This window comes from Silurus meridionalis, chromosome 8 (genome assembly GCF_014805685.1).
Source record: "Silurus meridionalis isolate SWU-2019-XX chromosome 8, ASM1480568v1, whole genome shotgun sequence".
In the NCBI taxonomy this organism is placed as follows: domain Eukaryota; kingdom Metazoa; phylum Chordata; class Actinopteri; order Siluriformes; family Siluridae; genus Silurus; species Silurus meridionalis.
In genome coordinates, this window is record NC_060891.1 from 20389154 (window position 1) to 20416878 (window position 27725).

The window sequence follows — 27725 nt, forward strand, 5'->3', positions numbered from 1 at the left end:
TACTTATAGATTAAAATCTATTAAAAATAAAATCTATGTTTTGACTGTATTGACAGAAACTCTTGGCTAAATTAAATACTGTGATGCGAACTGAGTATCATGGCAATATATAGAGATATTACCTTAACTGACATATCTGAGCTGTCATCAAACACTAATTCACACCTAAGGGCAATTTAATTACACGAGTTGCCAATCTATCTACTGGTATGGCTTTTGTTTTCTTGGAAAGTTTTTAAAAACCGTAGACAAGAAGAAACCCATGCAGATGCAGAGACGAGATGTAAAACAACCCAAAGATGTAAACTTTAACTCAAGCGAACTCTGGAGCTGTGAGGCTGCACCTCTGCATCACTGAAGACGACAGAAAAAAAATAAATCTAGAAAAATAGAAGTAGGAGCGAAAGACAAAAGTAAAAACTCACTTTTCCTCATGATGATTCTCCTCGCTGTCACTGAGGTCGTCGTCGTCTACGAGGTGGCCAAAGGGCTCGGAGGAAATGGAAACCATGTTAGACAGGATCACTCTGCTGTCACTGCTGGCTGTAAGCAGCAACTGGTCATGGGAATGGTTATACCTTACGCTCCACACCCTAGAAACAATAGCAACAACGAACTTGTTAATACAAAAAACATAATAGAAAAATAACAAGTACTGGATACCTACCGGTTTGTACAGAGGTATTACTAGTACTGATGAATCCCAAATTCAATTGGATTTGAAATTTATAGCACTTTAACAACAAACATTGTCACAGAGTATCTTAATAGTGATATACAAATTCCATAATAAGACCTTGAAGAACCTTTGCATCATTATATTAGGCTTAAAATTACATTGTGTGCACAGGAGGCATAGCAAACAGGGCAAATGATGCTTCTGTATGTGCTCATTAAACTCAATAGGAATTATCATATTATATCTTAAACAGAATTAGCACATACACAGATAAGGCATAACATTATGACCACCTGTATTATAGACCACCTGTATAATAGTGTGTTGGTCCCCCTTTTGCTGTAAGGTGTGAGGTGCAGTTTCATTGATTCCAATTAATTCAAATCTTTTGATTTGACTCCAATTATGTTTTGTCATTCATTAAGTTTGTTATTCTACTGGTCAATTCGTACTTAAATGTACACTGATCAGGCAAAACATTATAGCCACCCGCCTAGTATCGTGTTGGTCCCCCTTTCTGTTGCCAAAACAGTCCTGACCTGTCAAGCATTAACAACATTTACTTCTTCAGCAATTCAAGGTACAGTAGCTCATATGTTGGATCGGACGACACGGGCCAGCCTTCGCTCCACAAGTGCATCAATGAGCCTTGGCCACTCATTTACCACTTTTGATAGATACTGAGCACTGAGATCCTTATACTTGCCCTTTTTCCTGCTTTTAATACATCAACTTTGAGGACTGATGTCCTCAATCACAAACTGTTCACTTGTTACATTATATATCTCACCCACTAACAGGTGCCATGATGAATAGATAATTAGTCAGTAATAATTGGTCGGTGTACAGTATACATGTAAACTGTAATGACAGGCTGTGAGTTACTGAGTCTATTTCTTTATTTGGTCTCCAAATGGTCTAAAAAGGTTTCTATTCTGCTATTTTGCACTTTTAGGTAGAAACATGCTGAATTACAGATTTATTAAGCAGAACCTACTGAACATGTTATTTTGCCCGGATGAAAGAAACAAATTAAGTGTATATACCCTGTTAACAAATCAACCTGTATATTCTTTCTTGAACATTATTACACATTTTACACTCTCAAACTTTTAGTAAATTGAGACCCAGAATTGTTCTGTACAAGTTTTGCCTATAGTACGCCATTTTTGTTGTTAGTTTGGAAAAACTGCCTACCTTCTAATTTCCCTCTCCAACTGCAATTTTCTCCTTGTTTTTCCACCTCGCTAACATTCTCTCTCTCTCTATCTCTCTCTCTCTCTCTCTCTCTCTCTCTCTCTCAGCCTGAGGCATGGCTCAGGAGACGATCCCAGCCCCTCATAGAAGAGGATTGTTGGAGGATAACTTGGCTGTCGACAGCTAAATCTGGCTCAGCCAACCCTGCTCCTACAGCCTAACTAATCTGCTTCCGTCCCAAAATATTCCCTAATTCCTCCCTCCCAAGGCTGAGCCAAGGCCTTGCTGCCAACTGAACAAATGACAAAAATAAAAAAAGGGAAAAGAGCGCAGGCACGCTGCAGGTCTATAATGTCTTATCTAAATAGGATCAAAACTGAGTTGTTATTGATACAGTGCTGCTGTGTTTTCCAGAGATAGCATCCACCATCTGACACGTTATGCAGTGATCTGCGAATGTGTGTGCGTTATATGGGGCTGGCTGGGAATGTGTTCTGGAATGGTGAATAACAAACTGCCTGGTACACATGACCTCTAAACAAAATTACTGTTACAGATATGAAGCTAATTAAAACATCAGCACACACTAAAATTCACATCCAAAAAAAAAAAAAAGCTTTCAGTGTAATTTAAGCTCACTAATCTGTGAGACAATCCTTTGTTTGAATGTATGGTCATGCTTGAGCTAAAATTCATCTGCTTTTGTACACAAAAGTGAAGCGTATGTGTTTATCTCTACACCCGGTGTGTGTTTGTGTGCCGCTAACCAGTGGGAGTGCTCCTCCAGGGTTTTGACAGGCTCGCTGATGTGCCTCACATCCCAGAATTTGACCTTACAGTCGTCCCCGCAGCTAGCCAGGTAGTACTGCTTGTTGGGGTTGAAGTCCAAGTCTCGCACCAACTGGCCGTGGGCATTCTCAATGCAGTAGATTTGACTGTGTGGGAGAGAGAGGAAGAAAAAAAAAGAGCACTTAGAAGATTCTATACAGTGATAATGAATGAGAGGGGGGAAATATAAGAAGAGAACAAATAAAAGCAGAAAGAAAGAGCGCCAGAGAGTGCGAGAGAGAAAGAGAGAGAGCGAGGAGTGACATCGATTTCTCATGAATCAAAAGCAGTCTGGCGCTGTAGCTCTGAAGGCCAAAGCTCTATCTCATATCATATAAAAATGTGACAAGTCATAAAGCTTGTCGCAGTCCGCTCCAGTACTCATGCAAAGTGATGACTTCCCAGAGTAGAGTGTGTGTTTTCGGTTCACAAGGAACTTGTAAAAAAAACTACCGCCTTGTGTGTGTGTACGAAGTCGGGTTTTGAAGGATCTCGGCTTCATTAGTATGGACGACTGACAGGGGTGCCTGGGGTCCTTCAACATCTCTAGCCCGCTGCACCCTTTGCTCTTTTCCCGTCTCTGTTAGCCGGCTATCTCACCGTCCACTGATCTCATTATGCAATTAACATGCTAATTAAAAAGCTTATTAAAACGAGGGGTGAGGAAATTTGACCAGAGGGGAGCGTGGGGGGGCTTCAATTAGGTCAAGATTAAAGTCTCAATTCAAATCGTTCTGCGGGAGCCCATGGTTGCCGAGCGCTGGCAAAGGTTAAAAACGTCCGCTTCCATTATGAGATGATGTATGAATATTAAGACATCATCACAGTGGACTGAGGAAAGGAAAAAAAAAATGTCATCGCTAATCATCTTATCCTATAAGGGAGAACTTTTGATTAGTCAAAAAGTAGGAATGCACCGAAATGAAAATTCTTGGCCGAAACCGAAAACCGAAAAAGAGGAAAGCAAGGCCGAAAACCAAAACACCGAAAGAAATTATGCCAATTATTATTAGCATTGCATTTATGTCTATGACTGTGTACTAACCTTACTAAAATCAAGGCATTTCAATTGCATAAATCAATATTAAAGTTTCAAAGAATAAATCAATTACAAATTATGAAAATATTTATTTATAGCACATTGCAACAATGCACAGGATAAAATAAATTACAATTTAAACTTAAATGTTCAACTTAAATGCACTCATGTGTACATTAAATAATAATGTACAGGCCCTCTGGCCTGCTGAAAGGTTGTACAATTAAATATGTTCTTGCATAAAAACAAAGTGCATTCAGAACAAGTGCAACTGCTTAAAGATACAATACAACACTATCACTGGGAAACTTCCTGCCTTTTCAAAAACGTCCGCCACAGACGGAGTGCGCGTGCTCGGAGGGGTTTTGCTTTTCTGTGCCGCGTTCCTCTCATATTCAGCATAGCGATCGGGATGTTTGGATTCCAGGTGATAAATTAAACCCGACGAGGAGAAAGTCTTTGCAGACGCACCCCATCTTGAAATTTCGGCATTACATGTTTTGCAAATCGCTATCCGTGGGTCTTCCTCAGATATACTGAAATACGTCCACACGTTGCTGCAGGTCGCGGTTTCTGTTTGCGTCATCACAACAAACTGTTTCGGCAGTGTTTTTTCGGTGATCAAAGTCTTTCGGCCGAAAACCGAAAATGCAGTTTTGGGCAATTTTCGGTGGCCGAATATTCGGTGCATCCCTATCAAAAAGTATCAAGAACCAAAACGGGCATAATATATACTGGCTCACTACACACTTTCTGCCATGCAACAGTAATGGTGGTGACCTTTAGCCTATGGCTACAAAACTCCCCTGCCCCCAATGGTCCAAGAGCAGCGACCTGCTAAAGCTAGCCAGCGAAATGGAGCAGGAAATTGGGTTAGCCTTGCCCACTCCAAAGCCTTCCACGCTTGCAAATCTGAAATTGGGACCCGACCAGGCAAATCCTATGTTGAGCTGTGATCAGGGAACACACTCTGCAAAATAAAAATAAAAAAAGGAAAAAAGTGACAGGGAGCAGGTCGCTTTCGCTCATAAAGCCTCGGGACACGACACGGTCCAGTCAGCAGAGCTTGCCCTCTGGTTTTTGTACACATAAGTTAAGTGAAGCCCCCCAGCACCAATCAGCTGGTGTTAGTGATGAAAGGACACGGCTGAGGAGATCCGGTCATGTCTGTGGCGTTCCAAGACCTTTGTTGCCATGACAACAGGGAGGCATGTACACAAACACAAACACACACACACACACACACACACACACACACACACACACACACACACAAACATTTCACACTTTCATTGGAAATGAGGCTATAGCAACAGCGAGGGGGTAAAGGGTCTCACCTTGCTTCAGCGGAAGGGGTAAAAGCTTGGTGTGGGTGGCACATACACTTTCAGAGCGCAGCAAAATGCTCTGCAGAGAAGCGAGGTTTACAAAGGTAATGGAATATCGGAGTGACCGCAGCAAAAACCAGAGGTCCAGATGTGACCTCAATTGACCAAAACAAAATATATATACAGTATACCTGACTGGAAAAAAAAAATGACTGGACAGTTCCTGTGTAAAGTAGATGAGGACTGGATCAACACCATTTAACCATTACAACTCTGACAGCAGTAAACACAGGTTTATATAAATGCAGTTTTTCTAATACATTATCATTTCTGCAGTAACAACACATTCACAGGGACTTCTTACTTTTATGTCTTACTTCTAGGGACTTCTTAGAAAAAGGCTAGGTCCATTAAATCTTTTTGTCTACATTTTGGCCTTCTGTCTAAATTAAGAGCATTTTTGTCCAGCAAAAACAGAGCTTATTAAAAACACGATCTTAAGTAGATGAAATTGAAATTGTGTTTTAGTATGGACTAGAAGTGGATTTCACCGATACCAATAGCTAGGTTGGATCTTACTTGCCGATAACTAACTAATCAACCGATGGATACTGGATAAAAAACAAACAAACATATCGCTTTATGTAAACTAGTACTAAACTTTATTAAAGCATATAACATTATAAAAAAACATGACTGAATCATGAGAATTTGCTAAATGAAATAAATAATAAATATAATTATATAATTAATTAATTATAAATAATACATATAATATAGCGCTCTCCGTGCAGCGTGCAGTCTTACATGTAAAACCAAACAGCACCTGGCATTAGTAATTCACCTCCAGAGGCCGCTCTCCTAATGACAGCGGACCGGAAGCTGGGAAATCGGTATGGATTGGCATTGATTTTTGCGGATAGCTTACAGTTCTATCAATCAACTCTCGGTGCTCTTTAGCGTTGACTAAAAGAACTGATATTCAAAAAACAATGTCGCATTTTTACTGCTGTAACAGCCATTTGACTCACTCAGCTCAAAACAAACAGGATGGTGGACAATGTGGCAGTGCAGCAGTACAGCCTTCTGGTTGTATTTTTCAGGGGACAGACTGCTCACTTTTTTTCATCTGTCCATTTAAAATATCTGTGTCAGACAAAAATAACACAAGCCACTGACAGTATTCGAAAGTTTTCCGAGTTTCAGTGTAGAGAATGCAGGTTTTATATCTATCTGAATATAACCTCAGTTTCTGGTCACAGTATAATAATGTGTAAGTTTTGCTTGGGGGTTTGCATGGGGGTTTCACCTGGGTTCTCCAGTTTCCTCCCAGGCAGGAAGGCAGGCACGTTGCCTCTAGATATGCGTGACTAGTGCCCTTTAGTTGTACCGGAGTCCCATCCATGATAAATTCTGCCTCTTTGCACACAGTGTTACTGGAATAAGCTCTGAACTCATCATGACCCTGACTAGAATAAAGATGAATGAATGAAGGTTCATGCAATGTACCCAGGAAAAGTGCGTCCTGTGCTTGCAGCAAGCACAGGCTGTAACTTCAATTTGCTTTGGCCAATTTAAGAATTGGCAGAGAACAGCTAATTACTGAATATTTATAAATTGTCCGTGCTACTGAAAGAGCTTATTTGGACTACCGGCTGAGCTGGCAAAGATTTCTATGACTATCTAGACCAGGGGTCACCAACATGGTACCCGCGGGCACCAGGTCGCCCGCAAGGACCACATGAGTCGCCCACGGGCCTTTTCTAAAAATAGCTCCAATGAGCTGCATCTAATTTTTTGTTGCTATTCTTTTTTAAATCACACTTGCATTGGTGTGAATTTGAAAATGACAATATTAAAAAATAATTTAAAAAAGTTTCATATTAGATTAGAGCTAGCTGGTCTCCAAGTTGATTTTTGTATGTTACATAATTGATAATCTGTACAAACATGATGCAACGTAGTGCATGATTTGTTAAAAATTGTTAGTGGCTAGTGAAAATGTTGTAGAAGTGATCAGTTAAAAATGTAAATACTTGCAGAGATTTATAGAAATAAAGATTTGCATATTGATATTTATCTGTTTCCAACCTGGTTAAATCATAATTTTTTCATTAATTATTGTGAGAAATCATTATCAGGATCATTGTATTTACATAGATGAACATCATTAATAATAACATATCATTTGTTATTTCAGAACGGTGTATCAAACTGGTAGCCCTTCACATTAAATCAGTACCCAAGAAGTAGCTCTCAGTTTCAAAAAGGTTGGTGACTACTGGTCTAGACTAACGTAATAAACTTTCTTTCGGCTTCTCCCTCTAGGGGTCACCACAGCGGATCATCCGCATGTTTGAATTGGCACGTTTTTACGCTGCATGCCCTTCCTAATGCAAGAATCCCGATTTATCCAGGCTTGGGACCGGCACTAAGGCTTGTGCAACCCTAATGACTGGGGTTGGTTCCCTGACCGGGGATCGAACCAGGGCTGCAGCGGTGAGAGCGCCGCATCCTAACCACTAGACCACCAGGGGACCTCGAGACCGACATTATGCACGGTGAAAAAAAAAAAAAGCTGCTTAATTTTTTTAAACTAACAAACAAACAAACAAATAAATCATCAGAAAACACATCTATACACTATAAATGTGTGGATATAGTGTATAAATGTGTGCTTTTTGGTGATTTATTTATTTTATTTGAGAACCACATATAGATGAAAAAGTCAGATGTCTCAATATATTTGTTAATATACTGACTATATGAACACAAGTATTAGGACATCTGACTTTTCCATCGCAATGTGGTTCTTCCCAAACTTTTACCACAAACCTGAAAGCACACAATTGTACAGGATGTCTTTAGCTGTGGTAACATTACATTTTCCCTTCTCTTGAACTAGGAAACCCAAACCTCATACAATCATACAATATTAATGTGTGTATGAATGACTGTGTGCAAATTGGTAGGAAGCATTTATTTAAATCTTGAGAACAAGAACCACTATAACAATAAAAAAAAAAAAAAAGGATGAGGGCGATTATTTGTCATACAAGTGTAAATAATCATGGAGCGATCACGCTTTAATCGCTTCTCACCCCTCTTATCCTCCGTCCCTGCGAGTTCAATTTCACTAGCGCTGAAATGCTCTCTCTGCATCTCGACTCACTTTTCTGCCTTCCAGAACGCGTCACTGCAGCACACACCTCCGTTTTTGTTTGCATGAGATGCTGTGTGTATTGTGGCATCGGAGCTGACAGCTAATGCACAGTGTTCACACAGTTGCAGGAAGGCAATGTGTGTGTGTGTGTGTGTGTGTGTGTGTGTGTGTGTGTGTGTTCGAGCGCTCTATCTCTCTCACACTGTGCCTCAGAGGTGCAAGCAAGGCTGCAGACTGATGAACAGACAGAACATCAACATTGACCTGCTTCACACCTCGTTTCCTGTTTCCATTTAAAGCCAGATGCATGTGTATGTGGTATAAGTAAGGTTTTTGTTCAAATAGTGATCAAGTTTGGATTTTAGGCGTGATTATTGTCTCCTTTCACATAAATAATTTCCAAGCAATGATCGCAGTATAAAATACGAGAGTTCTGCCATTTCCACAGGAGACCGAAGGCGTTGTTAGTGACGCATTTATTTAATTACAGATTACATCAGACCTAAACAGTACAATGCTGGCTCTACATTCTCTGACTGACAAACAGCGGCGGTAATAGATCTTTTATCAGTAAAGTAACAGTCTAATAAAAGTGGGAAAAAAAGCCTTTTCTGCTTATTGCCTGCTCTGCTGTACTTCAGTGTGGTGTGACGTGTATAGAGAGCTGATGTTTTTGGCCAGGGCAGTGCTGTACTGACTCACACTCCTCTTGACAAGCCAGCAGAGACACTCTGGAGGATGTCTGATGGGCAGTGGAGCAGAAGAGAGACGCACTCTTACTGCTAGCACACAGCTGCCAAACCAACTGGACACATGGAAAGAAATCTGTGTGTGTGTGTGTGTGTGTGTGTGTGTGTGTGTGTGTGTGTGTGTGTGTGTGTGTGTGAGAGAGAGAGAAAAAGAGAGAAAGAAAGAGGATCGACTCTCATTCCAGCCCTTGTGTAAATGTTTAAATCATTGCACAGAAGTTCCAGAATTGTTGGCACCCCACATAAAAATTGTGCATTTATTTTTTTTAATCGATTGAATTACAATATTATTTTGAACAGAATTATACGCAGTATAGTTTTCTTTACAAGAATATTCAAATATAAAAAGAATGGATGAATTCTTCCTCTAATAATTTGCACCCCATAATCTCTGATCTAGCCTTTCTAAAACTTAACATCTTCCTATAATAACAGCTTAACATCTTACTTTCAACTTTCAATCATGACCCTGTTTTAGATTTCCCCATACTGAATGATGACAAATGGGTGTGTGTGCTCAAATTTAGACTAAAAAGACCATCATCAAATCTACATCATTTTAAACAATGCCTAGACTCCATGACTGATTGCATGATTGCCAGTGATTGTGCTCTGACAGTTGTTAAAAGGTCACGCCCAGAGCCAATACATGAGTAAAACATGATGTTGCATTCTGCTATAGGAATATAATCTATGATAGGGCTGTGTATCGCCAAGAATCTGGAGAGAAACGATACTTTACGATATATTGCGATACTATAAGCAAATTGATACTTCTGGATATTTAGGAATAGGATATAACAGGAAAACTGTTATTACGAACACACCACCATATGCAAACCTCAGCAAAAAAATTGTGGGATCTGCATTTGCATTTAAAATTACACGGTTAACCCTAGCTACTTAAACCTACCTATATCATAAAACCTGTGCCAGCCATCCCCGTATCGTACCTCAGTGCCATCCAATGTTTTGCAATACATGAAAACAATTAGTAACATTGGTACATGGTCATTTTTCTTTAATATTTTTTAAGAAACCTAACATGAAGTGAAATTATTGATGATGATGATTGTATTATATTATTTGTAATACTGTACCATTAGCATTATGCTAGTAGTAGAAGCATGATCTGAGCGCTAACTAGTATATTACATGTAAAAGCTACAGGTAAAAAAATAAATAAATAACAAGTAAAAGAAGACTATAACTTTTCATCTATAATAGTAAAGAATGCAGTCAGTAAAGACAAGACCGGCATCTCCTGCATGCTCATACTGTAAGTACAGTCAGCAATAACTTTAGGTTTGTGTATAGAGCACTGTCCTTCATGACACAAATGTAGCTTTGTCAGGTTATAAGTGCAACCAAAAACAGCACATGTTGTTCCTGAGGGTTTTTAAATGTCATTTTACATATTCCCGCACATAAACAAAACAAATTGCGTGAGTCAACACTGCTACTAGCTTTAGCGGAAAATTATACCCTTAATCATTTTTACCGCAGGAAACAGGTGGATATTAACGCTAACATTAGTGGTGTGCCCTTATGCTAGTACTGTACTTTCTGTCATTGTTTAAGTTCAGAGGTAAGAAGAATGCTATCTGTCTAGCAGTCAGGATATAAACTCAAAATGCCATAAATCCTGTGTTTTTGTTTTTTAAATATCGATATTGTGTTTATGTGAAACACAGTACAGTGTGATAAAGTATCGCTAAACAAAATACTGCAATACTCATGTTTACGAATATTTTCTTACACCCCGAAACCATAATGGGGTGAAGTGATAAGGCCCAGTGCTTTTAAAGAGTAAGAGAAATGTCTGCAAGACAAGTTCCGGTCATCAATAATTTTAGAGCAGATACGGTATATAAATGGTTTCTTCCTCAGCGTTTTTTTTTTCTTTATTAAACTTAAAAAGTAAAAAAAAAATCTTATTATGTTAGCAAGAAACCTGAAAGCAAAATACCTTTTGTCTTGAAGACTCTTTCAAGGCAGAGAACCTACTTACTCTAACCACTGTTGCTGAGACTCCTTTAAGAAAAATGTTAAAACAATAAACAACTTCTAGAAAGATCTAAATCAACTATTATTCTTTGTTAAATAATGCATTTTAAATCTGTTCATTATTTAATCTTAAATTATGCAGACAAGTGATTGTGAATTAGTTCATACTGTAAAAGCAATTGCATATTAAAGCTTTAACATAACCTATAATTTAAATCACAACTTGCTACTTATCTATTAGAGCCATGCTGTTAAACAGCATTAATCAGGTTCAGGAATTAAACAGTACTGAGGTATAAATGGAAAGTGGCAGCTCAATGGTTAAGTCTCAGCACCATCAAGCTGCCATTGCTGGGCCTTTAAGTAAAACCCTTAACCCTCAACTGCTCACTTGTATACATAAGGTAATTGTAAGTTGTTTTGGATAATATAGAAAGGTATCTGCAACAGTGAAAGGGAAAGTTTATAAGAGGGTTGTGAGACCTGCTATGTTGTATGGTTTAAAGACAGTGGCATTAACAAAAAGACAGCTGGTGTCAGAGAGGAAGAGCTTTTATTGGGAGTGATGAGGATGGACAAGATTAGAAATTAGTTTATTAGAGGGACCTTGCAGGTAGGACATTTAGGAGACAAGGTAAGGGAGGTGAGATTGAGATGGTTTGGACATGTGCAGAGGAGGGACATGGGGTATAACGGTAGAAGAATGCTGAAGATTGAGGCACCAAAAAGGAGAAAAAGAGGAAGCCAAGGAGGAGGTTTATGGATGTGGTGAGGGAAGACATGCAGGTGGTTGGTTTGAAAGAGGTAGATGTAGAATACAGAGTGATATAGAGACGCATGATCCACAGTGGCGACCCCTAATGGGAGAAGAAGAAGAAGAGGAAGAAGATGATCGCTCTGGACAAGGAAATCTGCTAAATTCTGTAAATGTAAATGCTGCTAGTCCTCTGTAAGTCCTCTGTAAATCACTGTCCCTTTTTCATGTGCCATTTCTGTTATTTTGCCCAAAATCTGTATATTAACATATAAATGACAAATGTCTATCCAACTGTCCTAAAACCTATATGGATTTTTGTTTACTCAGTCATTTTAGCCAACATGTAAAAGGAAGACCTTAACGGGCTGGTTAAATGATTTACAATACCATTTGGTGAATCCCTTATATCTCATGTATGTTTATCCCTTTAATATCTATTTCCTATGTCACACGTCTCCGTTTTCGTTTTCCTTCAATTCACACATTGCCTCGTCTCGTATCGCTACTGTCCATCCCTCACTATCTCTTCTAATCTCAGCTCCATTCCTGCTGTTATCGCCTCCTCTTTCGCTCTCATTCTCATGCTCTTCCTGCTCTGCACTCTTTCTCCATCTCGCCCTCACTCATCCTCTCAAGGTCTGGCTCGGTGTTATCCCAGGGATCAATAGTGCTGTGATTATTATTCTGGCTGTACAGCCCACACAGAGCCTTATTTCTTTCCATCGCCCATCTGCTTCATATGATTCACTGCACCAGCCCTGCCTCACTAAGCGGCACGTACCACGCCGTCCCAGTAACTGGCTGAAACCGTGGCAGGGTAGGGAAATTAGAGATGCGCCGATAATCGGTTATACAATGCATCACAGTATTCTACACTGACGGTGCATTCCCGGACTCGGGAGATAAAGGCTGTCACCGGTGAACTGTCGTATTTCTTGTAGCCTTCGCTGCATATGCAGCACTGTTATATTGGCTTTAAGAGACACGTTCGATGAAAGTCTTGCATTAGAACACATGACAGACAGATAATTTCTAATCACTCAAATTTCGGATTATGTTTCCGAATATGTCGATTGACGGCTGTACATAAAAAATAAAGTTAAAAATAATTAGAATTATTTTTCACTAAAGATAACAATATCTAACATATAGGTGATATAAAAAGCCATACTTCTTGTATTCACTCAAAATTATGGTACCTTTGAGACAAATTTTATAGATCAGAGTAAATTTGATTGACATGGCAGATGCTCACCCGTAAACCTTTTTAACAGATTATCTCAGTTACTCATTATAAACAGAATCCTTTAAAAACAAACAAACAAAAAAGAGTTTTCCTAGAACTATTGTCAGTCCGATGGAGTATTTCACTCTCCAAAAAGCTCACTGCAGTATTCACACGGTCGCATGGAAGTGTAGTGAATCTTAGACTGCATCTTTTAACAGCTTGCATTTAGAAAAGTGTATTTTATTCTATCGTTCGCTTAAGATTCCAGGAGGTTTCATCAATAAACCCAATCAAGGTGTGCCTAATTTGATTGACAGAGTAGATGACTAATTATAGACCTTTCCTGTAGTCTATTAGATCATATCAGATTATTTACTCGCCACATTTACCTCGAATAATATAATGTAATAGCTGTATAATTGAGCCAAGATTCTATATTTTTAATACTACAAAAAAAAAGCACCTTGTGTTGCAGTTTTCAAACAGCCAGTCAGATTAGTTTAGGATTCTGAATCTTGCAGCCAGAAAAGTGTAAAAAACATTTCAGATGCTCTACCTTTTATAGGCAGAATATCTAAGGTTGACAACATGAACTGACTAGTTGCTAGTTGCTAGTAGCTAGTAGACTCTAGCTTAATTTAAAAAGCATATAATTTATCTAAGATGTGAATTTGGCAGATGAGGGGCAGTAAACAAAATGTCATGGCATGTAATAAAATGCCTGCCAAAAGATTAATACTGACCAATGCGGTCATTCTAAATAAAGCATAATATACAGTAATTATAAACAATATGGGAAAATTAAATATACAGTAGTGAATCTAGTGATTATGCTAAAATGTATTAGCAAGGCATGTCTTTTATAGGTCTTTGATTTTGACAAAGGTTTGATTTTGTACCTTTTGACATAAAATCCTATTTAAATCTACCAATAGGAAAAAAGAATATCAAACAGCAAGTAGTGGTGAAGCAATCATAGTTTTTTAGAGCAATATTGAAATCTCTCATCAGCTTTCTGCACAAGTATGTGACCTCTGACCCTTAAACTGACCTCATGCTGCGAAGGTCCCATCCTCGAATGGCCGTGTCGTTGGCAGTGGCCAGCTGGGTGCTATTGTGGTGGGGGCTCCATTTTCCTGAGGTGAATTTCAGCTGGCCTTTGCCTTCCAAGGTGGCACTGCTGGAGATCTGGAGAGGAAAATCGATCCACACACACACACACACACACACACACACACACACACACACACACACACACACACAACTCAATCAATGGCTGCATATTCACCAAGGAGCTCTAGCAGGCTTGTGTCCTGTCCTGGACAGCCTGAGATCGGATATTGTGCATAGGTGAACACGCCCGAAGGCTGAAACTGGTCATATTGATGCGAGTCAAAGAGACAGGGCTGCGCGATAGAAACCGCTGCGAGATAGAAACCATACTTTTCACCTTTTTCATTGAAAACTCAATGACAGGAGCTGCTGTGAGTCTTCAGTGTCCTTGACAGCTTTTCCAGGATGTTTTATAGGTGAGTCACAATGAAAAAAAAAGAAGACAGAAAGTATAGCCTGAAACGCCATTTGCTTCCATTAGATTAAGCTAATGGCAAGTCTGCACTGATAAACCTGAATTAGTATTTCAGTGAATGAATATGTTTGGAGTAGCATTAAACATGTTATGACTAAAGCTATATACTGGGTGCTAGTATTTAGCCATAAAGAACCAAGTTCAACTAACAAGTTAGCTAGCATTTAAACCGCTTTATACAAACTGCTTCTATTTTAATTGTGAATGAAGTAAATGTTGCCTAATAAAATGTGTTATGGTATTTTAATATAAAGTTCTTGTTTCAGTAATGCAAACTGATGCAGTTAACTATGCTAATTAACGCAACCTTAATGTAAATTATTAGCACTCTGTTAGACTATTTGGCCAAAAGTTTGTGAAAACCTGACCATAGGCTTCATATGTGCGTTTTCTTTTTAGTGAACATCCACTAATAACATCTGCTCTTTTATGAAGATAATCCACTATTTAAATTTTATTTTTTGGTTTGCTGTATAGCAGGCCACTCAAGATCTTCTACTCCAAATCATATAAACCTTCAACATCTTTACGGAAATTACTTTATGGACAGGGGCATTGACATGCTAAAACAGGTTTGGATCTCCTAGTTTAAGTGAAAGCAAAGTTTAATGTTACTGTTTCCAAAGACAATCTATACAACTGTGTTTTTTTTTTTACTTTGTGGTAAAAGTTTAGAGAAGAACTACATATGACTGGAAAAGTCAAATCCCTAATACTTTTTTCTCCATATAGTGTATACATATACAAGTATGTGGACTCCTAACCATCACAAGCATATGTGGTTTTCCTCCAAACCTTTGCCTCAGAACCAGTAGCATGCAATTGTATATATTGCTTTTGTATGATATAGAACAGAGGTCCCCAAACTACGGCCTGCTGGAACGCCCCTCTGAACAAGAGACATATTCTGAAAGTTTAATTGTAAATATGTTTTACTCAAATCATATCTGGCTTTAAAACTAAAGTTCTCCTTAGTTATTATTGTAGCCTATTCTTTTTTAGATTCATCCACCAACCAACCGACCCCTAATATAGCATTTAATTTCCTTTTAACTTAAAATGCCCCATACACAAAGCAAGTTCCATTAACACATGGTTTATAGTGGAATAACTTGAGTGTCTTGCACAACCTTAACCATATTTAACACGTATGGTATAAACTAAAATGCCAATGTACCAAAGATCTTCATATTTAACACTGCCATTAAATGGAAAAGGGTAGCTCAATGATAAATACTCTGGGTTACTGATTGGAAAGTTGGGGGTTCAAGCCTTAGTAATGCTAAGCTGCCAATGTTGGGCCCTTGAGCAAGACCCTTAACCCTCTCTGCTTCAGGGGTGCTGTATCATGGCCTACTCTGCACTCTGACCCCAGCTTCCTAACAAGCTGGTATATGTGAAGAAAGAATTTCACTGTGCTGTAAAGTGCATGCGACAAGTAAAAGCCACTTAAAATAATAGTAAAGAAGTGTTCAGAGGCTGGGGACAAAATCCAGAACAGTTGTATATGTTTGTCATTTTCCTCACATTTATGGCAGATCATTGTGCTTTTTTTTTTCAAAGCTAGTAAGAGGAAGTGTTGAGAAGAAATATTGCAGTGAACCTAAGGAAAGGCAGACTCAGTGAAGCAGAGTAAAATCAGCTTTATCATCTCCAAATGCAGCTGTCTGAATTCAGTTTAAGGTATGATGACATATTGCTGTGGTAACTGCAAGCTTATTATGTTTTTTTTTCTCTCTCCTGCCTACATTAGTATATGCTGTCATTTTGAACTACAGTAGACGTCTAATGAGAAACGGTAAAACCGCTGAGTAAGCGATTTGAGAAAATGTAGGCTAAAACATGAGCAACAAACAATAAAACAATTTAACGACGACGTAGCAGGACGGTTTCGAAAGAATAAAAAAGAAGAAGAAAAGCAGAGGAAGATGAGGAGATCATCACTCATTAAAATGACAGCCTTGCAATAGAATGAAGCGCAGCAAAACAGTGTAACCATATCGAATAATGATAAACAAAGGCCAGTGTACTGAGCGTCGGTGGGAGTTCTCCTGTGCTGCTTTGTTCAGTGCTCGATGCTGTATGAGCTGATAGACGAGCCAGATCTTACCCAGCCTTTCCAGATTTTCAATATTTTTTCTGAAGGCTTCTTGGAGGAAAGCCAGGGCACAAAAGCTTGCTGGAGTGGATCGATCTTGGCCTCATGCTCACACCAGGTACAGACTCATTGCTTGATCATCCAGCATTCTTTCAGACAACATATATATATATATATATATATATATATATATATATATATATATATATATATATATATATATATCTTCATTCACAGGAAGCACCTCGAGCTTTTCTATTTTCCAGGAAATAAACATTGCTCAAGAAACACGGATTATCATTTCATAATTACTAAGTGAACAAAGGGAACACACAGCATCTCGTGCTGCAGTGCCCATCACAAATACCGCCTTCCTCGCCAACCTCCATTAGCCTGGATGCCATTAAACATTTACTGTAAGCTTGCCGCTATTTCTCACACTGTGCTGTTTTGCTAAGCTGGCTTGGCTTAAGCGCGGGTGTTTGGTAAGCCGTGAAGTTGTGAGCCTGTCGAAAATCTCGAGCTGAATTCACAGAGATTTGGGATAAATAAAAAAAAAGGGAAAAAAAAGGCTTTACAGTCTGAGCGGCGGCAAGGACGCAGCCATGATGAACACATCAACGTTAGGCGTTCTGGCTGGAAAGGAAAAAAAAATGGGTGTAGGGATAGATGAGATGAAGAGAGCTGGCATGTTTTCTTGTATGTATAAGGGAGGTTTGCATGAGCGAGATTAGCATTCTCATCAGCGCTGCCAGAACCTGACTGAGTGCCCTGCCTCTCTGTCTCCTCCTTTTCTCGCTCTCCACTCTCAACCTTTTTCACGTCTCTTTTAATGGACCCTGCTCCCTCAGCATGACTCGTCCCTTCATAACCCCTCCTTTCGCTCTGCATACAAAGCTGACATTAGCATGGCTGCTTAGAGAGGCTCTCGGTGACAGTGACCATGGACCTCTCGAGTCACCTCCGTCGAGGTCGAGTGTGTTTGTATGGGTGCGTGCATGCTGGGTGCTCAAGATGATGTCTTCGCAGTTCTCTACTTGTGCACACGGGCTCTCGGATGTCAAGTCAGGGTTACGTCCTAAAAGGCCAAAGACACGTCCAACCTGCAAATTTCAGCCGGCGTGGCATTAATTAGTAATGAGTGTGCCGCATTATTAATGTATACCTTCAACACGGCGGCTCCTTGCTAATGGGACATTAAGTTAACCAACCTAAACTCACATTTCATCTCGGATTTCAAAACTATGCGGATATCTTAATTGCACTGGCAGTGGGTTGTGGGAGGAGAAGATTAACCTGAAATCAACCTATACTATGACTGGGGCTTTTACTACTGTATGTCCTTAAGTTTGAAGGCTTTGGGTTCAAACAGTTTTCATATTTAGTTCAAGTTTTGCAATGAGGAATAATCCTTAGTAGTTGTTCGCCAAAACCTTTGACCATGACTATTAAAAACGTCAGAAGCATACCCCGGCATGTGTTTATCATCACGCATACAAACTCTGACATCAACAACTTGTTGTTTTATATATTTTACACACAACTAGCAAGCTACCAGACCAGGAACATTCCACAAGAGCTGCAGTATTGGAGATGCTCTGACCCAGTCGACTCAAATCCTTACGCTTTCCCATTTTTCCTGTTTCTAACACGTCAACTTTGAGGACAGAATGGTAGGTTGCTGCCACCAACTAACAGATGCCATGATGAAGAAATAATTAGTGTTATTCACTTCCACCTGTCATAATGTTAGAATGTCATAATGTTATGCCTGATCGGTGTATAATTCTATAAAAGCTGCTTTTTAACGTCTTCCCTGTTTGGCAGATTGAGCTGAATAAAACAGGTAAAGGTAGAGTATGAAAAAAATATTTTCTTTTTGAGAGAAAAACATTTGTTTATGCATTTGCAGAGTAGTTGCATGGGTCTGACTGCATGTGGAATGGCTTAAAAACCCAAAACTGCTTTCTACTGTACCAAATAAAGTGGTTAAAGCTCTGGGTTACTGATCAGAAGGTCTGGGGTGGGGGTCAAGCCCTGGCATCGCCAAGCTGTTACTTATGGGCCCTTGAGCAAGGCCCTTTACCCTCTGTGCACCTGTATCCTGGCCGACTCTGCGATCTGAGGCTAGCTTCCTAACATCACTGGGGTATTTCACCATGCTGTAAAAAAGTTTCGTATTTCAACACCTTTGAGTGGAAAACAGTTTTGGTTACTGAAAACGCAACAACTGCCATCAGACTTCACTTCATAAACAAAATCGATTAAAACAAATCTAAAGATTTAGAATTTCTCATTAGACTGAAACACTAAATATCTCATCTGTAGTAATCCCATCTACGCTACGGATGTGGTGTACAGAATTTGAAAAGCGTATTCCTTTTATTTTCAATACATTTGTGGTGGTGCGTTTTTGCTTAACAGGCTCCGATCTCAGGCTGAAAGTGCAGTGTTGGAAAAGCAGGTTATCAAATAACGAGAGACCTGCTATCTTACCGTGGCCTTGGTGGAGCTCTCCTGAAGGTCCCACAGCACGATGTGGCTTTCAGCCAGAGAGATCAAGCGCTTGCCGTCCCCCATCGGCTCCCACAACACGCTGGCGAGAAAGAGAAGACGGCAGGACTCCGATCAACACACCTGTACCTTTAAAACGATCCATTTCCACACTCCCCATCCTTTAACACACCCAACTTTCTTTTTCCGCACACATAAAATCTCTGCAGCTGGGTTTGACAGTATAATGTCATAATCAAGACGGGATTTATAGCCGAATAACAATCATCCGTATCACATCAGGACCACAGCACCAGACATGAAAACAGGAATGATGCCATAAGGGGTGAAAAAAATAAATAAATAAAATCCTTCTTGGGATTCTGTCCAACTTTAATTTGCATGCGTGTCTTGCGAGTTACGATATCATGGGGGCTGAAAACAGCCCTTTTATTGAGGATATAAATGACACAGTGATGCGAGGACTGTTTTACAGCTCTCACAAGGTGCAGGCAGTGTTGTAGTGTTGAGTTGTAATTTGGCACACCGTAGTTGTCCCTCGGTCAAAGACAGACATGGAACATTCACCAGTTTTTTTTATTTGTTTGTTCCTTATGTTCTTTCTATTTCACTTTGAGATTTCTGTTCATTACTTTTAATTCTAAAAGAAGCAAAAGTCCCTTATATTTCTGTCTTATTAAACCAGAGACACATGAAAATTGACTTAAAAAGGAAAAAAGAAAAACGTTATACATTTGACCTTGAATAACAGATTCTTTGCCTCCTCCTTGAATATGTAAATACAGTCCTCATGGCTTCCTTAAAAGCCCTCAATATATTCAAATCTCAGTTTTAACCCACTTTGCTATTCCTGTCTAATCCACTTTGTATGTAGATGAGCTATAAAGCGTAGCAAGTTATGACCAGATCTATCTTCCAGTCAGCGTTGAAGTATGGTCCTTACATTTTGGCAACCTGAAAAAGAATAAGGTAAATTGAGCTTTGGGCTGTGGTCTGGTTCTGTGGTCCAGGATGAGCTTTTGGAGTGAAATGGTGTTTTAGAGGAAAGTCTTAATATGCTTATGCCATTCCATTGTTTTGTCTCGTTGCTGTCTCACAAACATGTTTACAAGAAGAAGAAAAAAAAAAGAGAAAATACACACAAAATATGAAACTGAAAATGAATCTCTCTGACATTCATAAGAGCATTTATTTTTTAAATATTTGACCTTTCCCCCGGTTCTAACAAGGTCGACTCTTTTTAAAGTCTAAGGACTGTAATAGCATCTATATTTAAGTAGGAAAGCTTTGGTGTATTCTGATTGTTTTTTATAGGCAGTTAATTTGGATTATTAAAATTACCCTCATCTGAGAACAGATTTTTTTTTTACCTGACCAATCGTGTCTAAATGAGTCCTACAACAGGGCATGTGTGTTTAAACTAGGAAGGACAAAAAAAATCCAGACTCATAAATAAGACTAGAAAATTACAATAATAATAATTACAAATTATAAATAATATCAATAATTAATAAATACATAGATACAAAAAGTTCAGATTATATGTTACTTACATACAAACCAGAAGCAGGAAAAGATTCCAGAACAGAGAAAGTATATTAAAGCTGATTGGCATGAATAGGATGTGGAAAAGTTTCTCCAAGCAGCATATAAGCTCGTAGAATATCGACCTAAATGCAAACATTTCGGTATTAACTCCTCTTTATGTGCACAACAATGACTATGGCATTAAACGCCTACATGGGAAAAAAAAAATCATTTAAGGCTGTTCAAGGACCCTGTGCTCTTCAGGGAGAATGCAGACCATGAAGAGAAAACACACACAATATAAGATGTGCTTAAAGATCGACTGGCTGCCATCCCCCACAGAGATTATTCTATCATTATTGCCAGTATTGACTGACCTACATATTGCAGTTACTATTCGCTCTTTCTTGGGCTCCATTGATCTGGAAGCGGCCCGCTCGGAGTGCAAATCACACTCGTGATTGCGCCATCTCACACCGCAGTCACAATCCGGGTCTGAAAATTCCTCCCGGCCCCCTGCAAGGGCCTGATTGGCCATGAGGAACTCGATGGCCATTGATTACTAGGTGCGCACAAGATTCAAAACAAGACTCTATTGAAAATGCTTTCTGGTTCCGACTGAAGCGAACAGTTCGTTCTGGCCGGGTTTCCTTTAAAGCTTGATTTATCTGGCAGAATTTAAGTCGCTGTGAGTCTGTAGAAGAACAAAGAGTGAGTGAGACAGGTCAAAATGCAGCTGGCCTTACAACAGAGAATGAGGACATTCATGCTGTCAAAGTGTGCAGAGGCAGCCATCTTTAAAAAAAAATCCAATATCAAAACAGACAGTCACAGTGTGAACCGCTCCAATACAGAGACACACACACACACTCACACACACACACACCCTTTATAACTGCATACGTATAAACAAGCTCAGGCACATGAACACTGCCTCTAACTAACACACACACACACACACACACACACCTCCTGCCCTTGAGATGTTTACAAGGACAGACACCAGTACCATCAATCTCCACCCCAGGGCTCCAACACTGTGCCCCTGCACTCTGCCAAGAGGAGGCCATTCAACCTCCTTATACAGACACGCACACACACACACACACACACACACACACACACACACACACACACACACACCTTTTGAAGAACACGCTTTCAATAACTGATAATAGCAGCACTCACTAACAGTCAGTTATTCTCTCTACATTGCACTTTGATTTTTTAAGAGATCATCAGGGAGAAGCACGTGTGTCATGTAAGAGGAGCTTTTCAATACGATTTTACTCTCAAACCTGGAAAGACGACAACTACGCTCTAGAAACCCTCTTATCCTGTCAGAGGAACTGAATAAACAAACATACAGCTTGCCATGTGTCACCTGGCCTGGTGCAACACACCAGAAATCTTCTTCTTCTTCTTATTATTATTATTATAGTAAATAGTAATTATCAGTTAACAGTCTTATGGTTTCTAAACTAGCTTCTGTTATCATGCATAACATTATGACCTAATGTCAAGTCAAGTTTATTTCTATAGCGCTTTTTACAACAGACATTGTCTCAAAGCAGCTTTACAGAATTTAACAGTTAAGGTGAACAATGTGTATTTATCCCTGATTAGCAGCCATGGCGACTATGGCAAGGAAAAATTCTCTTAGATGTTATGAGGAAGAAACTTTTAGAGGAACCAGACTCAAAAGGGGAACCCATCCTCATTTGGGTGATATAAAGAGTGTGATTATAGTCTTTAAAACAATACAGAACACTGGAGAGCGAGAACTAACATGAGCACTGGAATGTAAAATTTTGAGTAATGTCCTATCTACAGTCTTTTACAGTAATTTGAGGTTATGGAAACAGAAGCTACTGAGCAACTCATAAAATAGCTCAACATTTGTGATCATTATAGATCCAACACCAGCTTCTCCATGGCAGAGCCTTTAAACACTCAAAGAGGTCCAATGTCCAAAATCTACATGAAGTGGGATCCAATTGGCGCTGGTACGTCTCTAAATGGTTCGGGATGTTTGCGGAGTCGGCATCTACTTCTTTAAAGGTCCACAATCTTAATGGGCACCATGACTAGTCTGTGGCTATGCAGCCCTATCCAAACTGCGATTTACTGCTCATTTTGACATTTTTCCTGCTTCTAACACATCAAATTTGAGGACAAAATGTTTACTTGCTGCCTAAAATATCCTACCCACTAACAGGTGCCATGATGAAGAGATAATCAGTGGTTTTCACTTTATCTAACAGTGGTCATAACGTTATAAATGACACTGTATTGTAACAAACACCTTAACATAAACCCTTTGTAAACACTATATGGTGATTTCCAGGTGATTGGTCTACAGGTAAGTATTTTATACAACTGTCTGATCTCCCCTTCAGCCAGAACTCGTAACCTCAGGGTAACCATGGACAATCAACTGTCCTTTTTTCTCTAACATGTTGCTAATGTGACACATTCTTGTCGGGTTCTTCTCTATAACATCAAAGGATTAAACCATTTATATTCAAACGTGCTGCTCAGGTGCTTGTTTAGGTCCTTGTCATTTCGAGACTGAACTACTGCACCACACTGCTGGCAGGCCTACCTCTGAATGCAACTTGTCTTCTGCAAATGATCCAGAATGCAGCTTCCCAACTTGTGTTCAACCTGCCCTTGCTTTGACTCTTTTATTATATAGGGAGAATAATGACAATTCTATGACTGTGCAAGCTCTATCAATGAACAGTTTGGAGTTTAAAAACTGGAGACTGTCATTCAGCAATGCTTTAAATATGTGTAAAAAATAATAAATAAAAAAATTTAAATTTTCATATATACATATATACATACGTATAAACTAAACAATCCAGGCCTTTATTCTTCTTTTATAAATGATGTCATATGATATAGTGTGGAGTGCTAAAACAAAAGGCATGCACACATAAGCAATGGAAATATGTAGGTCAGGCAAAAAACCCATTTTACATCTTTTTCTTTTTGTCTATATATATAAAACAGGGAAAAAATAAGTGACAGATAAGGACGCATGGTAAGGTGGGAGTAGTGAAGAACAAATGCATGTGAGTGAAAGCAGGGAATAAGGAAAAAAATACATACAAAATGTGATAGCTGGAGTGAAGCGAGAGAGAGAGAGAGAGAGAGAGAGATTGTGAACAGATTACTCGCAATAGAGGCGTGAGCGGCGCGTACGAGTGTGAGGAGAGAAACGAAGAGAGAGAACTGCTGTAGGGTTGAAATCGATAGCGTGTGTTTTACCAGGCCACGTTGCCGTGGGCCGTGTTGTCAAGGTGACAGAGGAGCTGCAGGGCCTGTGGGCTGTGAGCTGAATCGTCGGGGGAATCGTGGCTGCCTGATTCCCATTCCGGGGGCATCCTCCACACCGCTGCGCACGTTAACACGCGGCTGTCTGAGACTGCACACACACACACACACAACACAAAAACATGTCAGAATCTCACTCAGGAAAGCTAACACATATAGAATCCTTCCCTCCACTGAACATTTTATTCACATACACATTCTTATTGAGTAAGCCAAAAACACATTACAACAGAAAGAAAGAAAGAAAGAAAGAAAGAAAGAAAGAAAGAAAGAAAGAAAGAAAGAAAGAAAGAAAGAAAGAGAGAAAGAAAGAAAGAAAGGAATGACAGAAAGAAAAAAAGGAAAGAATGACAGAAAGAAATAAAGAATGCATGCATGTTTCCACACACTAAAAAGTGTGTGTGTGGTCTTGTTTCAGCACAGGATAATGATGGATGAGGGTCTGTCCTGTCTCATGCTGCCTCTAGAGGCATGCCTCGCCACACGCGCCCGCTATCTCTTCCCGCTTCACGCGCATCCCTTTAAACAGGAAACGGATTTGAACTCAAATTTGACTAATAAGCACAATTTCTTCCCCTAATGCTAGCCATACATGCTAAGCAGAAAAAAAAAACAAGTCTGCTGTTCTCGATTTCATTCCCCGAGTGGAAAAAAAAAAGGAATAGCTAAATGAAAAACAATCAATCAAAGCCTACAGCCTGGGTCCGCAATTATCTGTGCAATTAACTCCAAGGCGCTCACGGAGGGGGGGAGGGGGTAGGGCGCAAAAGCAAGTCGGCTAATTATCGCAGTATGATGAACTATATGGTCATGTGATGCTACAGAGGCTTTACATTATAATAACAGGTTCGACACACACACACATACACACACAGGAAGTAGGTGTGCGAAAATCAGAATGAGGACGGTGTTGAAATCTTTGAATCCAGCAAAGTGATTTCAGAGTTCAGCATTTCTATAAAATGCTTTATGGCAATAAATAGCTAACTAATAAACTTTATTTCGGCTTCTCCCATGAGGGGTCGCCACAGCGGATCCTCCGCATTCCTAACACAACCCTCCCCATTTATCCGGGTTGGGACCGACACTGAGAGTGGCTGGGTTGGTTCCCTGGTAGTCTAGTGGTTAGGATGCTGCGCTCTCACCACTGCGGCCCGGGTTCGATCCCCAGTCAGGGAACCAACCCCAGGAACTCTCAGTGCCGGTCCCAAGCCCGGATAAATGGGGAGGGTTGTGTTAGGAAGGGCATCCAGCGTAAAAACATGTACCAAATCAAACATGCGGAGGATCCGCTGTATTTATTGACAGGGACTCAAAGCACTCTTGTACATTGCTCTGGATAAGGAAGTTTAATAAATGCTATGAATGTAAGTGTAGTTAAGTAGAGAGTAAAAGTTGCTTATATCTTGGATTCTCAGTATAACTACAAAGTAGCCAAAAAGTCACTTAAATAATTTAATTCAATTCATTTTTATTTGTATAGCGCTTTTAACAAAGAACATTGTTTCAAAGTAGCTTTACACAGACAATGTGGTGATAAAAATAAACAAGTGTAAGTTTGTCCATGATAAGCAAGCCGGTGGCGACTGTGGCAAAGAAAAATTTCCCGAGATGGCATAATAAAGAAACCTTGAGAGGAAGCATAGCGTAAATGTTGTGAGATGAGCTGAGGTGGGACAAAAAAGTTGCAGATGATGCAGTTGTTTTTGTGTAGTTTTTGTATTTGTGTTACTTTTTGGTCATGTCTATTGTCTTGTGTAGCACCTTGGTCCTCGGGGAATGTTGCTGTATATGGTTGAAATGACAATAAAGACTACTTTACTTGACTTGACTACACTGATAAAATGAGACACTAGTGTTGATCTACAAAAAAAATAAAATAAATAAACAAGGAAAAGATGCAGAGGTTATAAATAGTTATGTGCCTGAAAATCATATTCACTGGTATGGCAATAGTTAAGAAATGAAAACAATGGGAGATGTAATAAACCTGCTTGGAAGAAACGTGCGTGTGTGTATTTTGTGCTTTCACGTAATAAAAAGAAATGTTAGAAAAGATTTCAGGTGGGCAGAAGCACCTTCATGCCAACTGATTATTTGAAACGTAGAGTTTTTCCCCAGTGTCTATAATTTGCTCTATGTTACCAGACTGGAACAGAGTTCAATTGTCAGAAAAGTCGAGAATACTGACAACAAATATTGAAGGTGTTTGAAATAATTCCCACTGTAAAGTATGGTACAGGATCTGTAATGATGCTGTGGGAACAATGGCAGGGTGCACAGCATTACGAAATCCCTTCAATACCAGGAGATATGAAAGTCTGGCAGCCTCTGCCAGGATGTTCCAATAGGGTTTGTGTTTTTTTTCCTCAACAGGATGATGATCCAAAACATACATCTACATCCACACAGAACAGTTCAGGGCTTCGGTGATCTAAAGCGTAATGAAATCGTGTGGGTGAGCTGAAGAGGAATCTACAAAAGATTTTCAGGATCCTGGAGGATCTGGAGAGATTCCTAACTCTGTATTCACCAGCTTTATCTACTAAAAAGTGAGAGCATTACACTTCACATACTGTAACCATGGCAATGCACACACACCTTATATGCTGTGACCTTAGCAATGCTTATACACCTTACACACTGTAGTCATGGCAATGCTTATACGCCTTACACACTATAGCCATGGCAATGCTTATACATCTTACACACTGTACCCATGGCAATGCTTATACGCCTTACACACTGTAACCATGGCAATGCTTATACGCCTTACACACTGTAGCCATGGCAATGCTTATACACCTTACACACTGTAGCCATGGCAATGCTTATACACCTTACACACTGTAACCATGGCAATGCTTATTCAACTTACACACTGTAGCCATGGCAATGCTTATACGCCTTACACACTGTAGCCATGACAATGCTTATACACCTTACACACTGTAGCCATGGCAATGCTTATATACCTTACACACTGTAACCATGGCAATGATCATACATCTTATATGCTGTAACCATAGTAATGCTTATACATCTTACACGCTTTAACCATGAAAATTATCATACATCTTATAAGTTGTAACCATGGTAATGCTTATACATCTTGCACACTGTAACCGTAGTAGTTTCCTCATAGCATATCAATACTCACACCTTTTTTACATCAGCACTAACTAAAGTGAATTTACATTGTGTTTAATGCAATTTATTGCATTATTCCCAATGCTGCAACTATGACATCATCAGTGCTACAGATTTAACAGTACATGCGGTTGATGTAATGTAGCACAGTGCAGGGTACAGTGAGAGCATGAATTCAGCAGCCTTTCGCTCTGTCAGCCCGAGCCCCATGCTAATTAGGTTGCTTCTTTTGAACTCGGTTGTGACTTCTTATGCATCTGCATCTATTTTCCATGATCAAAAAGGAAAATAACTAATAATTTTTAAAATCACATTCGTATATTTTTTTCGTTCCCTCCCACAGAAAGTCGTCGCTCTCTTTTCTTCAGACTGTCAAAAAACAGTCAAGGCCATAGGCGCCACTCGTATAAACGCTGGATTTAATTACATTTTCCCTTTCCAATCGGTCGTGTGTTCATTTAATTCTTTTAATTGCTTCATGGCGAGAGAGGAGAGTCGGGAGTGCCAAAATATGACATGTTCCATTACCAC

The 27725-nt window shown here is 39.5% G+C and overlaps 1 protein-coding gene across 1 annotated transcript in view; it reads right to left on the minus strand.

The window, feature by feature from the left end:
* eipr1 (EARP complex and GARP complex interacting protein 1) overlaps positions 1 to 27725 on the minus strand; it is a 43558-nt gene that overhangs the window by 2342 nt on the left and 13491 nt on the right. The window contains exons 4-8 of the mRNA XM_046856473.1: positions 23979 to 24135; positions 19158 to 19257; positions 14027 to 14163; positions 2644 to 2811; positions 426 to 593 (exon numbers count right to left, since the gene is read on the minus strand). Coding sequence (XP_046712429.1) covers positions 426 to 593; positions 2644 to 2811; positions 14027 to 14163; positions 19158 to 19257; positions 23979 to 24135 — 730 coding nt within the window. The remainder of the gene's footprint in view (positions 1 to 425; positions 594 to 2643; positions 2812 to 14026; positions 14164 to 19157; positions 19258 to 23978; positions 24136 to 27725) is intronic.